Genomic DNA, 20,581 nt, shown 5'->3' on the forward strand with positions numbered 1-20,581 from the left:
TTTTTTGTGAATAAATGGGAAAGAAAGACAGATGCGCCTCAACAGCCTGATGCCTGAGATACTCAAAGCCTGGAACAGAGAAGCGCCTGCCTGCATTCCTGTTCAGCATCAGGCAGAGATCAGACTTTGCATCTGGTTCTCCCGCATCCCAAGTCTGTACCCTAACCATCTGTTTGTTAGCTAATCTGGGTTCTGTTCTCCCCTCACTATAAATTTTACCTTGGACGAGAAAGAAGCCCTCCTAATACTTGTTATTGAAAAGACTGGTTTATTTCCATGAAAAATTCCATTTTGATAATCAACGTTTTCCAGAGTAGAAAATGAATAAAACACTCCAGATCCGTTCTGTTTGGTGACTTTCTGAGACACGCGTAGCAGCTCTCTCAGTGTGAAGACTCATGTGTATTCTCTTTTGAGATAAACCGTGATGTCTTATATGAAGATATGTACACATATTGCATAGCAGCTGGGAGTGTTCTGAATTTAAGGAGCAGCCTGAGTGAAAGTTTGAAGAGAGATGCTCTCTTCAAGTCTAAAAACCTGATCTCAATATTATTTTTGCTTCTACATCAAGCGTAGGAAAACATTTTACATATGCATAATTTATATTTCAATGGATAAGCATTTGGTAATCTCCCATCTTCAAATCAACCTACTGAGTTCCAATGTTATTTTCACAGGCATACCTCCAATATTGAGCAATCCAGTCTATCAGACCATGACTCTGGTTTTCCTACCAGCATCCTTCCCCAAGGCTAATCAAAAATTTTGTTGCACTGTTTTGCCATTTCACAGCAGGTAAAACACTTCATTCTGTTACATTTTGCGATCAGTGGTGAAAGGCTGAAGAAGAGAAACTGGAGAGCTTTCTTCAATGCTGTTTTCAGTACTGCAAGCTGGAGAGCAAAACACTACAACAATACTGCAATTCAGAGAAAAACTGGCAAAACAAGAATGAATTTTTTACAACAACTGAATTCTTTTTTCATTCTCTCTTAATTTTTTCAAATAAATTTCATTATTTTATTTCCAGTGCTCAAAAAATATTTATATATCTAAGAGAGACAGGTGATGCAAGAAATTTCAGCCTATGGAAATACTGTAAGAGCCAGAAATCCTTTAGAAGGAGAAAACGTGTAATTCTTCTCATCCTTACCCACAAGCAAACTTGCAGAGTACTGATTTCCACTGCCAGTCTGCTGCTCTGTCCAATGCTCACATTTTATGGGATGTATTAACCTTGACAATTTTCCTTTCATAGAAAGGGGGCTCAGACAGAAGTGTTGTGTCTACATGTCCTTGTATCTCCCAGGATGTGGGAAAACTAAAAAGGTCTCTGTACAAACAGGTTGCAGAATACTTTTTATTGTTGTGTATGATTAACTGCATCAAGATGGACAACTGATTTTTTTTTTCATTACACTATAGATTATCCTGATTTTTATGAACATAAAGTAAAACAACTCAATATAGTTCCTAGAATTTTAAAAATAGGTATGCTAGCATTTGAAAAGTATAACTCCAGAGCACAGTTACTTAAGTTAGCATAAATGGAAACCTGCATACACATTTCTTAGAACTAATATACATGTTTTTAATATGTCGGGTTAAACAAAAGGCGGTTTATAAATTAGGAAAAGAGGAAAGATGTGGAGGTCAAATTAGAGTACTTATATTGAATATATACACATCAAAAGACCCCACATCCCAAAGTAATTTCAAAAAACAGTGGGATTGGACATACGGGCTTAATCCCATAATTGTTTTTTGACAGTGTCATATGACATGTACGTAATTAACTGCCACACTGGGGAGATTATTCCTGTTTAAATTTACATTGATGCCCTCTACGACTAGGCTGAAACTGCAGCAAACTATCCTGCAAGAACAGTGGGCGGTAATTCTGCATCCTTTTCCTCCAGATGTCCCATCCTGAAGAACGACAACTTGCTTCTTCATCCGAAGGTAGCAGTAAATCTAGCAGGGAAGCTTATAAGCATTTTAAGTATGTTATGCAGAATGACTGCGTAAGGGCAACTGCCCTGCCTCTAGCTAGACAATAAATACCATTTTTCCCAACGCACCACCCTGCTGGCACACAGCCAGCCATGCCGCACACCGAAAGCCCAGGAGACACGTAGCACCCCGGGGAGCGGGGGGGAGGAGCTGCAACCGCAGCGAGGTGGCAATGTCCCCTCCGGCACAGCGGCAAGTTGCGGGGGTGGCTGGGGACGGCTTCACCCCCGCAGCCCCTGCTGGATCACTGATTTCCAAAACTTCGTACTCAGTTCATGCAGCCACCTCTGCATGGGATGCCCTGGGGAATGGCCAGGAGCAGCTCAGAGCTCAGCGGGTGGCTACCTGCTAGACACGCTGCAAGGAGTGGCATTAGAGGCTGCAAGGAGTGACACCTGCTTCAGAAAGAGAGGTAGGTAAAAAAGTGTCAGACCAAAAATATTTACTGCTGCTACTGAAAATGTGCTGCAATAGATATCTGCTGTCATTACCAAACCCCTATGAGGCCCGAAGTGCTCTGAACTGACATAAATAGCCCTCAGGCAGTTACTTCAGGTTACTTTAGCTATTTGACCATTTTTTGGTTTTACTTTTACACTTCAGAAACAGACTGGACCATTTCATCATCGATGAATCATTGTTAAGAGATTTAGTTCCAGTAGATATCCGTGATAAAAGAGCATTACAGGAGACTATGAGAAAATCTAATTAAAAAGTCAAACACATTATACCAGCTTTAGAGTACATTTTAGTCATTTATTAAATTATCCTACAGAAAGTCATCCAAACTCCAAGGAAAACTGCGTAACTATAGCATCTTGCTAATGCTAAGAATCCAAGGAACTTGGCCTAGCAAAAGAAATCAATATTGTAACCTTAACTGCAAAAGACAGGAAAATATTCACGATTTCTAACACAGTAAGATTAAAGAGGCATCTGAGATAAAATAATTTAAGGGAAGCTGTTGATTTAGAAGCTTTTAGGTTTTTACTGCTATTATAGTCTAGATTTGTAATAGTCTAGGATGGTTTAATAGGTGTGATACATTAATTTAATTATAGATCCATCTGGGGAACAGTGTGGAACTGAGATAAAATCACTAACCCACACTCAAACATACTACTACGAACAAGTTTGATGTGGTTTGCAGGAAAGCAGTAAAGAGAAATGAAGAACCTTTCCATATATATCAGTGTATATAGCACAGAAACAGAATATCTATTAGTAAAGACGAAAAGGATACATGCCCGGAAAACTTACAAAGTTTGGGCTAGGTTTGTTTTTTTCCATCTCATGAATGTACCAGGATTGGTGAAAAGACAATGACTCAGGAAGTACTCAATACCAATTCTTTGGTAACTAAAGATATCCTGAACCACATAGGACCAGCCATATAGAAAAAGGTTTCTCTCAGAATTTCTGAGACCCTAGTATCTGATCAGTTTCAAAAATACCAATGAAACCTGTTTTTCAACAACACTGGAATAAGACAATTACACATAATAACCCCTGAGCCAAATCTTGCTTTCACATACGCATTATACCACTAACTTCAGTTAAAGGACTTTTGGGGTGACTGTGAAGGCAACAGGATGTTGCCATAGTATAAACATCTTCACAGAATTAAGGCTGCTGTGTATGTATGAAGAACATCCTTTTGCACTTACACTCTCCGTCGATACATATAAGAGATGCATATATTAGCCCTGAATGCATTCAACTCACTGATCACACATGGAAAATACTAAATAATAGGCCTCATCACAATATACTTTTCAAAATAAAACACAAAGAACCTATAATAACATTTTGTTACAATGACTTTATTAAGCAAATAACAGCCATTTCGAGGAATGCAAAAAATCAAACCTTTTTGTGTACTTTCTTCTGTACCTCTCACTGTCTTTCTTTCTGTCTGTATTTTTAAATGTTGTATTACTCTTCATTCACTCTGCAGTGTGCATGGGCTGAAGGAAAAGTCAGGTCCTTACTCTGCCCAGAGTAGAAACACCATTAGCTGCTACTCTGAGTATTTCAAGAAATTTATAAATAAATTGTAAATTGGTCCTAAAGCTGTTCTGAACACAGAATTCAGATCTCTGCTGAAATCCTAGGGTCACTGACATCCCGAGATATTTTTGTAAACCACTGCTTTTGTTTAGCCACCTCAGTTTACACTTGCTGAGGAAACTGATACTATCTCTGTTGTTTTATTTTTGTGGAGAGTATAAACTTAACTTTATTCTCACCCAATAAGGGAGGATATAAACATCCCTGATGTACAAGAAGCTTTACTCATTTTAAGATAGTATTTTTGCTGTCCTGTTCATTGATTTTTTTTCTTTCTCTGCCTTTTTAAATAAAGATGCTTTTGAAAGCTTCCTCACCTATTTTTCAAAATCTAGTGCTTTTAAAGCTCTAAGGATAAGAAAGCACTTTTCATTATGAAAGTAATATTTAACTCACTTCCAGTGCCAGCACTTTCTCTTGTAAAATTGACACTATGGAAACTCAAAGTAAACCAATTCCCTACTGAATTTAAATTTATTTTAACTATCATGGCAGAAATACTGATTTTTAAAAATCAGACATAATGCCCATTCATTGATCACTACCAAATTCTGATTCCTTAGCCAGTAAGAAAGACGAGAATCCAATTTTCAGCCTTGCAGACAAGTGTTTCTTGCTAATGCTAGTGTTACCATGATGCCACTTCGAGCAGCAGAGCTGCCAACAGGCCAAGAAAGAGAAGGCACAACTAAGAATTTTCTCTGGAAACATACTTTAAAGTTATTCTTGGTGACAAGTACCTCTTACTTTAAGAATGTTAAGACTGCTGATGCTAGGAAAATCAATCAACAGTTGGCACTGGACTACTATGCATATAATATACTTGTTAAAAACAGACAATTCAGATAGATCCACAAGGTAGGTATATGTATATATGTGTGTTTGTGTGTGTATGTGTATGTATACATTGATTAAAGAGTATTTTGAAATACTAAAAAAAATACAAAGGCAGATGTAACAGGTTACTAACAAGACATAAATCACTTTAAAACATGCTTTGACATACAAGCATTTTGAGAACTCAGTCTGAGTTAAAAACGTAGAAACACATTTAACAGATATTCATCAAGGTAAGCCTTTGCAAGATGAATTCATCTGTTAGATGGAGACTATGAGCTTCTAAAGCATTAGCCTTTGGAAGGAGCACCCGGAGCTGGAAAAAATCCTGCACTCTGTCCAACACAGGCCACTAAAAAGCCAAGGTGGTCTGTAACCGTTCTCAGCTCCTGGACCGCATTAACTACTTCCTCTTTTAGCTCCCTCACTTCGGAAATGAGCACGTCCATCTGTGAGGGTCCGTGAGGAGAAGGCCCCACCAGGACAGAGCCATCGGGAAGGACCCCGAGGGGGAAGGAGTGTCCGGCGGGCGGGGAGAGAGCAAAAGGGGACAAGCGTCCGGAGCAGGGGAATCCAGCAAAGGGGGCCGGGGCCTGAGGAGTGGAGGGTCCAACAGCCGCTGGCCAGTCAACGGGTGAAGGGGGTCCCGCGGGTTCAGTTTTAATGACATGCTGGCATCTTGACTCTTGACTGTTGGTAGAGGTGGGTGAGGTGTGAGAGAGGGAACATGATGAAGCAACTGTAAAATTAAAATTCACTTCATTGTATATTGACATTCAGCACTTCTAAACACCTGACTACTACAGAAATCCACATGAATCTCTCCACCTTTATCACGACAGCGTGCATTGCTGACAACGCCTGTTTCATTTATTTACAATATACCCCGTGTTGTAACACTACAACAGTGAAACAGGTCTCAAGGCAACTACTGAATTTCTCTGCGATTGTGTTAATGCTCTTTGTTAAGCTAGCTTTTAAGAGGGAAGCCATAGGCGCATACATTTTGCTCTGCTCTTCAGATACTCCTTTTTGATTATGGGTTAAGGAAAATGTGTCTGCTTTGCTTACCACATAATAAACCAATATGTTCACCAACCATTCTTTCCCTATTAGCTATGGTCATTTTTTCCTTCACAGCACTAATAGTTTTGTTAATTTTTTTAGCAACTTCCTTTTCCAAACGTGAAAGTGTTTTTTGATAGTTTTTTTTAACTACATTAAACTTAATTCTGCTCAGAATTTCAAGAATACTCAACAAATTTAACCGTGCAGCAATTTCAATCTATTTCACAAAGTATTAGTATTCCACTGCAGGAAAACAGTTTTGTTTGATACAGAAAACATACAGAATTCAGTAATAGCAACCTGGAGAATGAAGGCTGACAGAGATTTACAGCATGCAACTTTTTACATCCAGATATATTTCCAGTTGGTAAAAACATAGCTGAGACATGATCCAGACACTACTGAAATTAAAAAGACATTCAAGTGGAAAAACTGAGGTACAAGACAGAATAAATAACTTGCACAAGATCTTACAGCAGCCACAGAAACTGAACTCCTAAATGCTGTATTAGGGCTCTATTTACTAAGTAATGCACCATCCTGATGGAAAACTTTGCACTTTCCTAGGGATCTTTGGAGGATGGTTAGTTACTTGAAAGATTTATGACAGGAGGAAGATGAAAGAGAAACTTTTGCAATTACAATCATATGTCTATTTGCTCTGCAGGAAGGAGAGCTCACTTTTTTTTCAAAACATGATGCAGATAGAGTTATACATTTTCACTAATTAAATGTAGCATCAAGAATAGCACAAACTACAGACTCTTGCCACTATCATTAAAAATATAAAAACTCAAAAAGAAAAGATTGTAAAAGCATGATAATATTTTTTTTAATCTGTTACACATGTTCCTGCACTTACATATAATTTTAAAATATTCACAAATTTTCTCAAGACAGTGAAGTAAACCATCAAGACAATATAACGGCTTCAAAAGCATTTGCTTTCTTCCACAAATATTTATAACCTGACTTTGATAAATACAAAATAAAATTTACTTTTAATAATAATTCTGGTTAAAATTAGAGGGGTTTTTTGTATCAGAATATCACTTGTTAATATCAGAAATACATAGTTCTAGCTCTAGTTCAAAGCAGCTGACAGCTGACAAGAATCACAAATGTTTGGGACAATGACATGCAGGACAATCCTAGTGCACAGGAAATTGAAACTGCTGGTCATAATCCTCTGTGGATTAGTTTTGACCAACAAAATGCCACGTATAGCTTTTATTTTTCAGATGCACTTACTTCGCTTCTACTCAGAATTGTATCTTCAAACAGCTCTCCAGAAATAAACTATAAAACACAACATCTTCGAAGACTTATCAAAACATATGCAGAAATGGTATAACAGGAAGAAGACTGATAACTGTAAAAGGACAAGGTCTGGAGTCTTACAACTGAAAGTAGTGTCTGGTGTGAGGAAAATTTTATTGTAATTAAGTTAGATTTCCTCTCCTTAGTTTCCCATCTGCCATATCCTGACCTAACCACAAATTCTCCCGTAGCCGCATTCCTGCCTCTCATGGTGCCTGTTCACACAGTTGAGAAGTTGCAGAAACCATGTGGATTACAACAGAATCACTCACACAGCGTCATCTCTTGAGGCCTACTCACCTACTAAACTATGTAATATTTATTTTTCATAGCAACAAAAGGTTGATCTAACTTAAGCCACACCACTTCGGTTTTTCATCTATCACATTTTTAATGACAATGTATTTCTATGGTATCTATTAGAGTTTGCCCCATTCTCTTTGCCTATCGAAGGGGTTAGATGCCACTTAGATATCTCTGAAACACCCAACTTAACCAGTTTATCCAAGCCTGTTTCAGCAGCCATTGCTTTGCCATCATTACCTCTAGCTCCAAACTCTCTCTCTCATCCTATTTCTGTTACTTTACGCACGCAGCTGAACAAAGACATGGACAGCCTTCAAGAATCTAACACCTATGTAATTTCTATTTCTATGAAAATACACTACACACAGGTATACAGATGAAGAAAATAGATGCAACTCAGATCACAAGTTAGAGACTTTGCTCCACCAGGTTCAGAATGGGGACAATGCAACTGAAATCCATAATGCTGTATCTTAATACTACCTCTACTCCCGAATTTGTTTCTCTTAGAAAAGTTAAAATTGCTTTAGGGCAATTTTAGAGCAATAGAGTGAAAGGGAAGCTTCTTACCCATAAAAGCGATACCTCTGCGTATTCTCATTTGTGGATACAGATGTTTCATGAGTGTGGGATGACTCACATTTCTGATGCTGATGACCTTTTGACACTGTCTGGAAGGGCAGTGCCTACGGGGACTACACGAGCATCCCCTGGTGACACTGGGTGATCAAAAATGTGATCCCAAATGGTTTCCTCTTAGTTTCACTAAAGACTAACCTCATATTAAATGCAGATATCCATGGGAGACAGGGAAGTAGTACCAGTGAGCTATCTGGCCTAGAAACCCTCTCCAAGCTTTTCCTTCCATTATCTTTGTGCTTGGGACATGCAGAATACAGGCTTTTACAAATTTCAGCTCCTGATAAGACTTCTGCATCTGAAAGAAGCTTTACATAGATATATACTATCATGAAGATGAGATCAAGCATCAAACAAGCTAGCTGTGGAACAACTATGTCAGGAACTGCCCATGCCAGTTCCCCACAAAACCGGGTATCAAGAGTGACTGAGTAGTCACTGCCTTACGCTGTTCCCTCCACGGTCGGATAAACTCCAAACCTGGCTGGAGTCAGGCATAAGTGCTTAGGTGCAAAAAGCTTGTGCTCCTCCCAGTATAATGGTTTTTAGACCAGCCAGTGGTATGCCTGTTCTTTCACAGGAATGGAAGAACATCTTAGGGACAGACAAAATGAAATAACTCACAGTGTCTCACTGCCCAGTGTTCAGGGATATGATAAAGGTTCGCTACACCCACCAGTATTGCAGGGTAGTATATTGGAGGGTAGTATATTCTCTTGCTTGCATAGGAACGAAAAAAAAAAAGCATATATGACTTAAAATACATTGATTCAAGCCTACCTCTCATTCTCCCTCAAATAATCTTAAAAATCACATATTTCACTACTGATAAATGTGAAAGAAAGAAGGCTGGTAAAATTAAGGAAATCCAATGTTCAGAGAGCACGATTCTTTGTAACCAAAATGATCAAATAGCTAAAAAGGAATAGAGATAGTCGGGAACTGAAAAGTTTGCCTGTGAAAGTCTGTCACAGCAGGACCTTCGCTTGGGCAGCCTAAGAGGCACCGCATTTCTCGGAAGCCCTTACAGCTCACTCAGCAGCACAAATGGACTTCATTTCACCAGTGGGGATATGCAGAGACCACTTTAGAAAGGAACACCCTGCTATTTTTCCCACAACCACACAAATACTTTATTTAAAAAGCAAAGAATTAGTTGAGGTACAATCCTGTCCATTACAAAAAATGGTAATAAAGGTGTCATGGAAAACAGACCAGAGTCACAGAGGAGAAAAACCTGGACAAAGAGGACAGTTTCTGGGGGCTGACAAACAGTCCTGCTGCTTTGCTATTCTTAAATTTGATTACATAAAGCCACAGGCTAGATTTTTTTAAACTCAACAGGGCATGTTGAAAACAGATAAAAATAAGAAAATATTGGAGACCCCATGAGAGGAAAGTACAGAAAAAATAAAGAAGGAAAAGAAAAAAACAAGGAAACATTGTGTGTGAGAAACAGCTTAATGAGAACACAGATCCAAGAGTAGGTAGAAACAGATTTAAAGGAGGCCAGGTATCATCAAAATGTGGAAATAAAATATAGCTAAATTAAATACTGAGCACATGCTGCTATGCACACAGAGATGAAAGAGAAAACAACAACAAAAAAGTAGCAGAAGAAGCCTAAAACAACATAACAAAAGAGCAGCCCAAAGGGTCAGTCAGAACCAAAGGGATGAGAGGAATGGTGAGCAGTGTAGGGAGAAAAGGAAGGCAAACATCAGAAGCAGCAAAGGAAAAAGCTGCATGTCTTTTTCTCTGTTTCACTTTTACATATTGTGCTGCATATTTCACAAATTCTCCAGAGAGCTCCAAAGCCTCAGACAGCGGGTCCATTAACCATTACAGTGTTCAAATGCTCATACGTTTAAGCATGTTTTCACATCACAAAGGCGAGCGTGAAGTTTTATACAACAGGCAAAAATTTGTACAACATCAAGTTAACATCAGGAAAAGTTATGACAATTAACTATACTTTTTTGACAGTCATAATTTTGTTCTCTGAACAAACAAATTCCTTGCTTCTGATGTCCCAAAACACAACTGCACATAACCGCACACTTCAGCGTACAGACATAGTCCCCCAGAGCTACATGAAGTCTGTTTAGAGAAGGGCCTGTTGGACCTTTTCAGAGTCACATAGCAGGGGCTAAATCCACACACAGAAGTCTGTATCCTGTTTTGTGAAATAAAAGCTGAGTAAACTAGTGCTGTCTCAACCACGGTATGCAGATATTTTGGTTTTTACTGAAATGATTTGACTCATAATTGTTGTGGGATGATCACAGCTTATACCATATAAAACAGCTCATTTGCAACACATCTTTTCAAACAACAAGGCGGGGACCAGATGAAAAAACTATTATGTGTTTGTTTATACTTATATCTTTGATTGTTCTTTTTAACTGCATTTTATAAAACTAGCACACATATATCATGTAGAATAATTAAGATTCTTTCAAAAAAGCATCATTTTATTGAAGTAATGGAAAGGTGGATGCAGAGCTTTTCTGTATGTTTGAATATACTTTGAGGCAAAATGGTCCGATATCACTCACCTTGATCTCTTTCATGCCATGTCCGACTCCCAGCAGCTGGTGAATTTGGAGAAGGATAAAAGTCTCCTGTTGGGCTTGGTTCCATATTCTCATCTATGGAGATAGTTTTGGGTCTTTTGCTGTTAAAGTAATGGAAGATTTGGCCATGAGTACGACATGCAGCTAGTACTGGCATAGAAACTATTCGGTTTTCAACAAATATTTCAACAGAAAGTAATCCATGCATAAAAAGGACAAGAAAAGCAGATTTTAAATCTTACATTAGTATACATAGAATATGTTATGTAATAATGTGTAGTGGAGGTATGTGCTTACGTTTTTCACATGATTATTTCAGGGATAGCATGAATGGCCACCCTACAAAAGCCCTAAGTGTTCTAAGTCTACCAGCATCCAGCTGAACAACCAAGAAATCAGTTCCTGTAACCTGCTAAATAAAAGTTGTATCATGAGAATGTTAAACACTGTTGAGCACCCATGAAAGCAAAACAAAGCACTGGAAAAGTGCTACTAATAAAGTCCACGTAGAAGAGGAATTTTTCTGAATGTGTTAATAGGAAGAAAATACAGTTTACTGTATTTCACCAGGTCAAAATCCTAAGCTTTTCAAAGAGATCTACCCTGCAACAAAGACTTTTCGTTTTAAAATAGTTTAATTGAAAACAAAAGGCCCACATTTCAAGTCAGACTATATAAAATGAGGCCTCACTTCAATACAGTGAAGGGAAGTCAAGTTTCTTCATAACAATATATACTGAAGTTGCTAAGCAGACTGCCAAAGGAAACTGCAATGAAGGCTTCCATGGAATTATTATTATTATTATTATTGCCATTATTATTATTAGACAATAACGTGAGAATAAATCTATCCTTTTTAAATGTATTAAGCGACCTGTAAAGCTGAAAATTCAATGGAAGTAAATGCAGGAATATGAGCTAAATAACTCACAAACACTAAATCCTGGTAGAATAATATTCCAGTCCTGTCAAAAATCAAATTTATTTTAAATCCTGTCCCACTGTGCAGATACTTCCTGACTCATTGGAGTGCAGAGTCCTGGGGATGAGAGATCCGACAGTATTTGCGATTTCACGATACAGAGGATAGCTTCAAAAATCAGAGAGATTCTTGGGGAATCAACATGCTTCCCTCAAACCAGAAGAGCAGAGTAGATTCGCCACCTCTGCGGTGCTGCCTGCACCTCCTCAGAGAGGGACGGGATGTTTCCCAGAGCCAGAGAAGGCAGCATGCTAAAGCAAGCAAGAAGTTGGCCCTTCAGGGCAAACTCTTTGTGCCAGGCACACACAGACCCCGGGGAAAAATAGGAGAGTCTCTGACTCCTGGTGCTCCTTCTCCACAGTGCTGGGAAAAGCCCCTTGCAAGGATGAAGTGGGAAACTCATGTCATGTAGCAGGGGTGATGCTACAGACACAGATCTCCCATGGCTGGTGCTGGCAGTCTTATACACCTACCCTAACGCCCTTTCCACAAGAAATAGTATCTGTCCTATCATAACTTTCAAGAAGGAAATCCAAGAAGGAGCCATCCAAGACAGCTTCTGTGCCTGGATTTACCTGGCAGCATTAAGCACTGCTAGCAGGCTCCAAGGTGATAGACCTTCCTGCCACTGAGCAGCAGGTTCAGAAGGTGTAACTGTTTTCTTGGCAAATCATTAGTCAGAACTTTAAAACCTGAAAGAAGTTAATATCTGTCAATAGTAATGATACACTGTAATGACACCATTTCAAATTACAAGATTATTTAATATGTGTGTGTGTGTGTGTGTGTGTGTATTTATCTCTGTAAATATAAACAGGCTACTTAAAAAATCAGAGGAAAATCATAAAAGAGTAGGCTGTTGACAGTATTTGTGAATTGCTTTTCCCACCCTATTAAAGCTGACTTTGCATTAGCATTTATTTGATGTTTTTACCTGCTTGGTGGAGAGGATAGGGACCTCTGTAGATTTACTCCCGAATTCATATCATGGTAATATGGCTGGCTCGGAAGCTCTCCAATTGGGAAGTTCACTCCAGTTCCCTGGGTTATAGGTGCTGAAAAACACACCATTATAAAGAGTCAAAAATAATCTTTTATCTTTTTACAATCTTTTTAACACTGGGAAAAACATCATGATGTTCTTACACGAACCTCATTTTCTGCCTCTTGCAGAAACCAAGTACAGACAAGTTCTATCGATGTTTACATATCTTAAAAGTGAACTACTTCCTCCAGTCCCTAGAAATCCCATAACAGTTATGCAGACAATGTATTTGCTGTACATAATTGTTCTGTAACAGGCAAGCTGGGATCATCAATGTGAAGAAGTAACACATGCCATGACACCAAGTTGAGCCCTCTGCAGAATGACTTTTACCGTGAATGAGGCAAAGTTTATAGGCAGAGCTAATATTCTTTATTAGAACAACTGAAATAACTGTAAAGAACAAACATGGGTTGCACAAACTCTTCTCCTCTTAGTGTTAACTGTTTTGTATTAAAAGTAGCCTTCTGTCCTGACGGCATATTGTACTGACTCCTTTTTCTTTCACCCACTGCCACAAGTACCACCTACACGCAAACACACATACACTCAGTGCTACCTCCACCTCCTTACATGGTCTGTGTGCCTTACAGAGTCTGTGTGCTATGCATTTTAGCATTTCAAGAATAAATTATATGTTATACACTGTGGTATATTTACCTTTATTTGCTGTCTGTGCATTGTGCATTTTAACTAACTTTGGCCCTTAAAAGAATAATTGCATGTTGTGTAATGCATTTGAAGGTTTGTATTTTTCCTGACAGTTAAAGTACAACTCTGTTGCGGCTTGAGGTTAAACAAATGCATGGCAAGAAATCCCACAGAAACCACATGCTTTTAAGTTTATTATTAGAAGTATGTTGTATATAACAGTCAGCAACAAAAGGTATGATTTCATAAGGTAATGACAACATTGATTCTTTTTTAATTTTAATGGCAAAATACTTTCAAACATACTTAACCACTGGTCAATACAGGCAAAGCCTGTATTTCATATACACAAATCCTCAGCTACTTAAAATGGCAAAAACATGTCTTCAGCAAGAACAAAAATAACAGATGTCTTAACACTGCAGGGCCACAACACTCAGTATTTTGCTGAAGCATTTCATATAGTTTCAATTTCTGACCATGGCAAACAAAAAACAACAATCACATCCTAAGCCGCACTAAGTCAATTAAATTCCTTAAGCATCCTGTCCTGGCATGAAGTAGCTCCTGTGCAAAATCCAGGACAGATAGTTTTGGAGACTTTTGCCTCACTGTTTTTGTCCTCACCTCATCACAAAAGAGACTTTCCTGAACCATTCAACTGTTATCATGTTAGCATTATACTGCATCATCACTACAGACACTACTGAACACAACTTTCAATGTTTTTGTTCATGTCTTAATGAAGTCTTAAGAAAAATACATTAATCGTATTGATACTAAAGGGATGAAAGAAGTGCTCAGAAAACAATGTCAAATGAAAATATCCACTGGTTTTATGCCATGGCATTATAGCAAATTCTTAGATGTCAACAAAACAGATCTTTATATTCATTCTGGTTCTTCTTGTCTGCAGTAAAAACTTCATCTGTCCTTTCATATTTATAATTGATGTTACTATTGTATTCTCAGTATGCTTGTGTGCATAACCTTTCTGATGCCGAAAAGAAGCTAATGTAAGTAGAAATTCAATTATAACTAGTGCTATGAGTAAAAGAAATAGACTAGCCCATAATACATTAATTTAATCATCCTTTCTATCCTTGCTATGATTTTCTTTTAGGAGCTACCAATTAGAAAACAAACTAAAAGAATAATCAGATGGTTTAGCAGAATCCAAGGATGTGTAGAATAACTTCAAAAAGCTGAAAGTTTAACAAATAAAAAATATTTTTCTGTATGGTAATGTTATTGACAGTCCACTACACTGTGCACAGGGACACAAATTGATTCAATTTTTAAATACTGAAGAGATGAAAAAGGACTATTGTGTGTTTTACTACAAATGTATGCAAAATAAACTGTGTGCAAAATTATCAAAATTCTTTGCAATGATAGGCTTTTCCTACACATCTTACATCTCAGAAAAAAAAGACAATCGAGTAAAGAAAAAACTTTCACTTGCTTTTGGTAGATTTTGGAAATGATTAAATGTGATTGTTCACTTACTTCTGGACACTCTCACAAGTTCTGACACGTTGAACACTCCAGATTTTACAAAACTATCTTCAAGGTACACTGAAAAAGATCACAATACTGTAATCAGTATAATGAGAAGTTTAATAAATAACTGTAGATAAATGCATACACCAGCTAACAGCAGTATCAACAAAATCCCAAAACCAGACTAAAATACACTGAAATTCCACAGAATGGAATAAGACCTGAAATTCTAGCAGAGGTGCAAAAAATTTGAGGAGCGGTATGAACATGATTCTTTAACATGCCCATGAAAATTAACAAGCAATCCACTGAGCTCCATAGTTAACCATGCAGAAACAGTCAAAAAATGAGTTCCTGTTACCAGTCTTTTCAATTTTTAAGTCAATATTAAACTAAGAGGACTGTCTGGTGGACTAAGCAACTTCACTAACAGACAGTGAATAATATATTTCTGCAAAACACGTTTTGACTCTTGCCCTATTGTGCAGTCATTTTACATTACCACCTAAATTACCAGATTTTCAACTCTGAGGCAGATGAGTTACTGTTATTTCCAATACAAGCAGGAACTGGGCAAAATAGTTTAGCTGTTCAGTGGGGTTTTAACATACATGATAAATTATATACTTAGCAATCTATGTTTAAGAAACCAACATATGGCTTTTCTGGCTTCTGTTTAATCAGTCTGAGATAAGCAGACAAAATTTATTTTTCTTGTCATTGAAACTGAGGAAAGTTTTGAAGTATTGTAGTGAAACAGCAGCTAATGATCAATACAGTTATCCCCATAGTGTAACTACATGCCATACAAACAGGCACCTGAGAAACCCAGACTCCTGTGGAAAACCCTTATACCCAGTAATCACTATATAAACTGACTTCACTGAATTTGAGATTATGCAACATTATAGCCCTTCCAGGCAGGAATGGCACCCATTTCCCATTCAAATCAGTGGGATCTGTACTTCCTGATCAGGAAGAAGTAGTCGATGAGGTCTTCTACAGACAGCTGAAAGTAGCCGCACAGTCACAGGCCCTGGTTCGCACGGTGGACTTCAACCACCCTGGTATCTGCTGGGAGGACAACACAGCCAAGCGCAAAGAGTCCAGGACGTTCCTGCAGAGCACTGATGATAACTTTTTGACACAGGTGGTGGAGGAGCCAACAAGAAGAGGTGTGCTGCTGGACCTTGTACTAACAAACAAAGAAGCACTGATTGGAGATGTAAAGGTTGGGGGCAGCCCTGGCTGCAGTGACCATAAGATGGTGGAGTTCAGGATCCTGCGAGGAGGAAGCAGGGCAAAAGTAGGATAGCAACCCTCGACATCAGGAGCAAACTTTGGCCTCTTCAGGGACCTACTTGGAGTAACCCCATGGGTTAGGGCCCTAGAAAGAAGGGGGGTCCAAGAGAGATGGTTAATATTCAAGCATCACTTCGTCCAAGCTCAAGATTGGTGCATCCCTGAGTAAGAAGTCAAGCATAGGGGGCAGGAGACCTGCATGGATGAGCAAGGAGCTCCTGGCAAAACTCAAGCAGGAGAAGGAAGTATACAGAATGTGGAAGAGGGGGAAGGCCACTTGGGAGGAATACAGGAGCACTGTCAGAGTATGCAGGTATGTGATGAGGAAGGCCAAGGCCCATTTGGAATTAAATCTGGCAAGGAATGTCGAGGACAACAAGAACTGCTTCTTCAAATACATCAGTGGCAAAAGGAAGACTAGGGAAAATGAGGGCCCGCTGCTGAATGGGGTGGGTGCCCTGGCGATGAAGGATACAGAGAAGGCAGAGTTACTGAACACCTTCTGTTCTTCAGTCTTTATGCTCAGGCCAGCCTTCAGGAATCCCAGACCTTGGAGACAAGAAAGAAAGTCTGGAGAAAGGAAGACTTTCCCTTGGTTGAGGAGGATCAGGTTAGAGATCATTTAAACACATCTGACACCCACGAATCCATGGGCCCCAATGGGATGCACCCACGAGTGCTGAGAGAGCTGGCGGCTGTTATTGCTAGGCCACTCTCCCTCATCTTTGAAAGGTCATGGAGAACAGGAGAGGTGCCTGAGGACTGGAAGAAAGCCAGTGTCACTCCAGTCTTCAAAAAGGGCAAGAAGGAGGACCCAGGAAACTACAGGCCAGTCAGCCTCACCTCGATTCCTGGAAGGGTGATGGAACAGCTCATCCTGGATGCCATTTCTAAGCATATGGAGGAAAAGAAGGTGATCAGGAGTAGTCACCATGGATTCACCAAGGGGAAACTAACCAAACTGACAGCCTTTTATGATGGAATGACTGTCTGAGTAGATGAGGTCAGAGCAATGGATGTTGTCTACCTTGACTTCAGCAGGGCTTTTGACACTGTCTCCCATAACATCCTCACAGGTAAGCTCATGAAGTGCGGGCTAGATGAGTGGACGGTGAGGCGGATTGAGAGCTGGCTGAATGGCAGAGCTCAGAGGGTTGAGATCAGTGGTGCAGGGTCTAGCTGGAGGCTGGTAGCCAGCAGTGTCACCCAGGGGTCAGTACTGGGTCCAGTCTTGTTCATCTTCATCAGTGACCTGGATGAAGGGACAGCGTGCACCCTCAGCAAGTTGGCTGATGATACAAAACTGGGAGGAGTGGCTGATACACCAGAAGGCTGTGCTGCCATTCAGAGAGACCTCAACAGGCTGGAGAGTTGAGCAGAGAGGAACCTCTTTCAACAAAGGGAAGTGCAGGGTCCTGCACCTAGGGAGGAATAACCCCATGCACCAGAGAGCAGCTCTGCGAAGAAGGACCTGGGAGTCCTGGCGGACAACAAGTTAACCATGAGCGAGCAATGCGCCCTTGTGGCCAGGAAGCGCGGCTTACTGTATTTCATATAGTCTCTTTTCTGAGTTAATAGAGCATTTTTGTTTTGGAAATTCCTTACCAATTTTCTACTCCAAATGTCTGAACGAGTAAAAGCAGGATCCTAAATATTTTAACCAGGAAAACAAACAAACAAAAAAATGCCTCTACTGGAAAGTTTATAGATTTGGAAAATGATGGCCCAGTATTGTTCTCTTTAGGTGTGTTTTGGCAATTACTGCTTTCATCTTCAAAAGATTTAGCAAAACAGGGCCACTATAATCAGAAAAGTGACTGTAAAAGCATTATGCTTCACTTGACAGATCTGTCCTTGGTACATATGCAGAAAACTTTGCTTACTTTTCAGAGACAAAGGAGGATGGATAGGGAAAAGGAGTTTTTGCTGTTGTCCAGTCTCACTAGCCCTGCAGAGCTGACTCACCCAGCATCTCGGACAATATTTACCAGTGCATGTATAAACAACACACCTGACATTGCAAGCTGAAAAATGTGAACACATCCAAACAAGCACAATGTTTATTATACATGGCAGCCTTTCCTGCTATCTCAGTAATACTGTTATTCCAATACACTAATGCCAACCCTCCTGAGCTGAAAAACCACCACATGAGTAAGTGCAGTAGATGTATAGAGTCCACACCATAAAGCTGTGGAATATATGGAAGCTTTCTGAACAATGTTATGCCATTATCTTTTCTTCTTCAGTCAATGTCATATGAAATACGATATTCCTGCCTGTCTTTACTTCTGTTAGTAGCTCTGTATATCTCCCTTTTCTCTTATTTACTTCTTTTCACATTCCTCTTCCTCTCATTTTCAACAGCTTCTCTCAACATCTATTACTTTTTTCCTATCCTATTGTCCTTCATGAGCACCTCTCCCATCTTATTCATGTCCAGTTTCTAAGAAAGAAGAGATCTTCTCTCTTGCCTCTCCTACATTGCCTTGTGCCCTTTTTGCCTGTCTTCTGGTAGGATGAAAAGATGATGTGCTATCTCAAATATTTACTTCTGTATGTGACAGAAATTGGCATATATATCACAGAAAATTTCAAAGTGTCAATGATTCTTTTTCCTTTCTTCCTCAGTTTTCATTTTTTAACCTAAGAGAGTGCAAGCTGGACAAAGAACAATAATTCCTCTGATACTGGCCATCTTTCCCTTCTTTTTTCTCATTCCTTCAGCAGGAACAGTATGAAGTAGTACACAGATGGGAGACTTCCAAAGAAAAATTTGGTTTCTTGATTTTAGTTGGCCTGTAAGTGAAATGTGGCTTAAAGCCAGTGTATAAATGTGGAGCCAGCTCTGGAGCTGGCAGTGAGACAGTCTGTGAACTTCTGTGCTGCTTATCCAAATACCACTGCTTTGAAGCCCAACTTCTCTCATTCAAGCTAGGCAAACTTGCGAGCAGCTTTACCAAGCGTAGGTCAAACTATTATTTCAGTGACAACAAGCCCCAAGGCTCATTATATTGAAAAAAGAAAACTCAAATGTAGGATTTTATATATAAAAACACTTGCGTATGTGTACGCACTCACACACACACATACACACCTGTACATAATCTTGAGATTTCTCTCATGAATTTTTAGTTTTTCTCACTGGCAATGCTGAGAATACCCATACAACATAAAGAGCAGCAGCAAGGTTCCCTCCATGTGATAGGGAACAGGAGCAGGAAAAAAATTCTGGCTCAGAGTGGTACCACTGACATCCCCTCACAGAACTATGAGCTGCTGACTGATGGACCACCATCCTTCCCCCTGCCTACACTCTTCAGGTTTCACGTGGCCTTGTATGAGCTAAAAATCACAGCCACAGATGCAAGCAAATGCTTTGCCTGGCATTTTGAAAGAGAGGGAAAATGTGCAACTATTGTCCATCTCAATCAATCTAAGGAATAGATTAATTTTTTTCTCTATGTAATGTGACAAAATCTTACAAAAAGTCTGGAAACTTTATTTCATAGGCACTGAGCAACTTCATCTTGAGACTTACATCCTAACAGGGAAGGTGGATTCCAGTGGTGCTTCTGAGTACAGGAAAATAAACAGTATGTTTAGTACCAGCACCAGTGGGGTTCGCAATTTTAACTATTTAGGAGAATTTAGGATTTAAGAAGTCAATCTGTGGTGGATATGTTGCAGAACTTTTCTTGGCTTCCAGCTGTGCAATAGGAAAATGTTTTGTGTTATTAAACTGCTGTAATTTGTTGCAGAAACAGGTACTGTAAATATGATAAATAAACAGTAAGACTCTGTATACAGCAGTAGGGTGTTGTAGAATATTTTGATTTTAAAGATGTGAGACACTGTCTTTTATCCTGCAAAGCTGATCTCCCTACTGAACAAGACTTAACATTCATATTCACATTATTACATTGCATGCAAGAAAAAAATACACGGTGATACTCCATCCAGTATAGGTTTTATTGTTTTTTGATTAAGAATTCCCTAATGCACTGCTTACATTAACATGTTAAATATATTTAAATTAACATTTTTGGTATGTGTTTCTGAACAGTTTAGTAAAGCACTTGAGAATACCTTATTGCTGTATTCCTCATAGACAATTTCCTGTAACTTCTGATGATCTTGATAACGCATTGCTCTCTTTGTTGTTCAAACCCACACAGGGTTTGCACAGAATATGGTCATTTACTAAAACTCATCTTGCCTGAGTGAGGACAGTCTCTGAAATGCATTTCACTAACTGTCATCATT

At 39.1% G+C, this 20,581-nt stretch overlaps 1 protein-coding gene across 9 annotated transcripts in view; it reads right to left on the reverse strand.

Annotated features, from left to right (window-relative positions):
* The window catches only part of NFIB (nuclear factor I B), a 177,261-nt gene that overhangs the window by 49,675 nt on the left and 107,005 nt on the right, over positions 1-20,581 (reverse strand). For all 9 annotated transcript variants that reach the window (XM_026097877.2, XM_026097876.2, XM_026097873.2 and 6 more), the window contains exons 4-6: positions 15,020-15,088; positions 12,749-12,869; positions 10,815-10,933 (exon numbers count right to left, since the gene is read on the reverse strand). In XM_026097877.2, the coding sequence (XP_025953662.1) occupies positions 10,815-10,933; positions 12,749-12,869; positions 15,020-15,088 (309 nt within the window). The remainder of the gene's footprint in view (positions 1-10,814; positions 10,934-12,748; positions 12,870-15,019; positions 15,089-20,581) is intronic.

This window comes from Dromaius novaehollandiae, chromosome Z (assembly GCF_036370855.1).
Source record: "Dromaius novaehollandiae isolate bDroNov1 chromosome Z, bDroNov1.hap1, whole genome shotgun sequence".
In the NCBI taxonomy this organism is placed as follows: Eukaryota; Metazoa; Chordata; class Aves; order Casuariiformes; family Dromaiidae; genus Dromaius; species Dromaius novaehollandiae.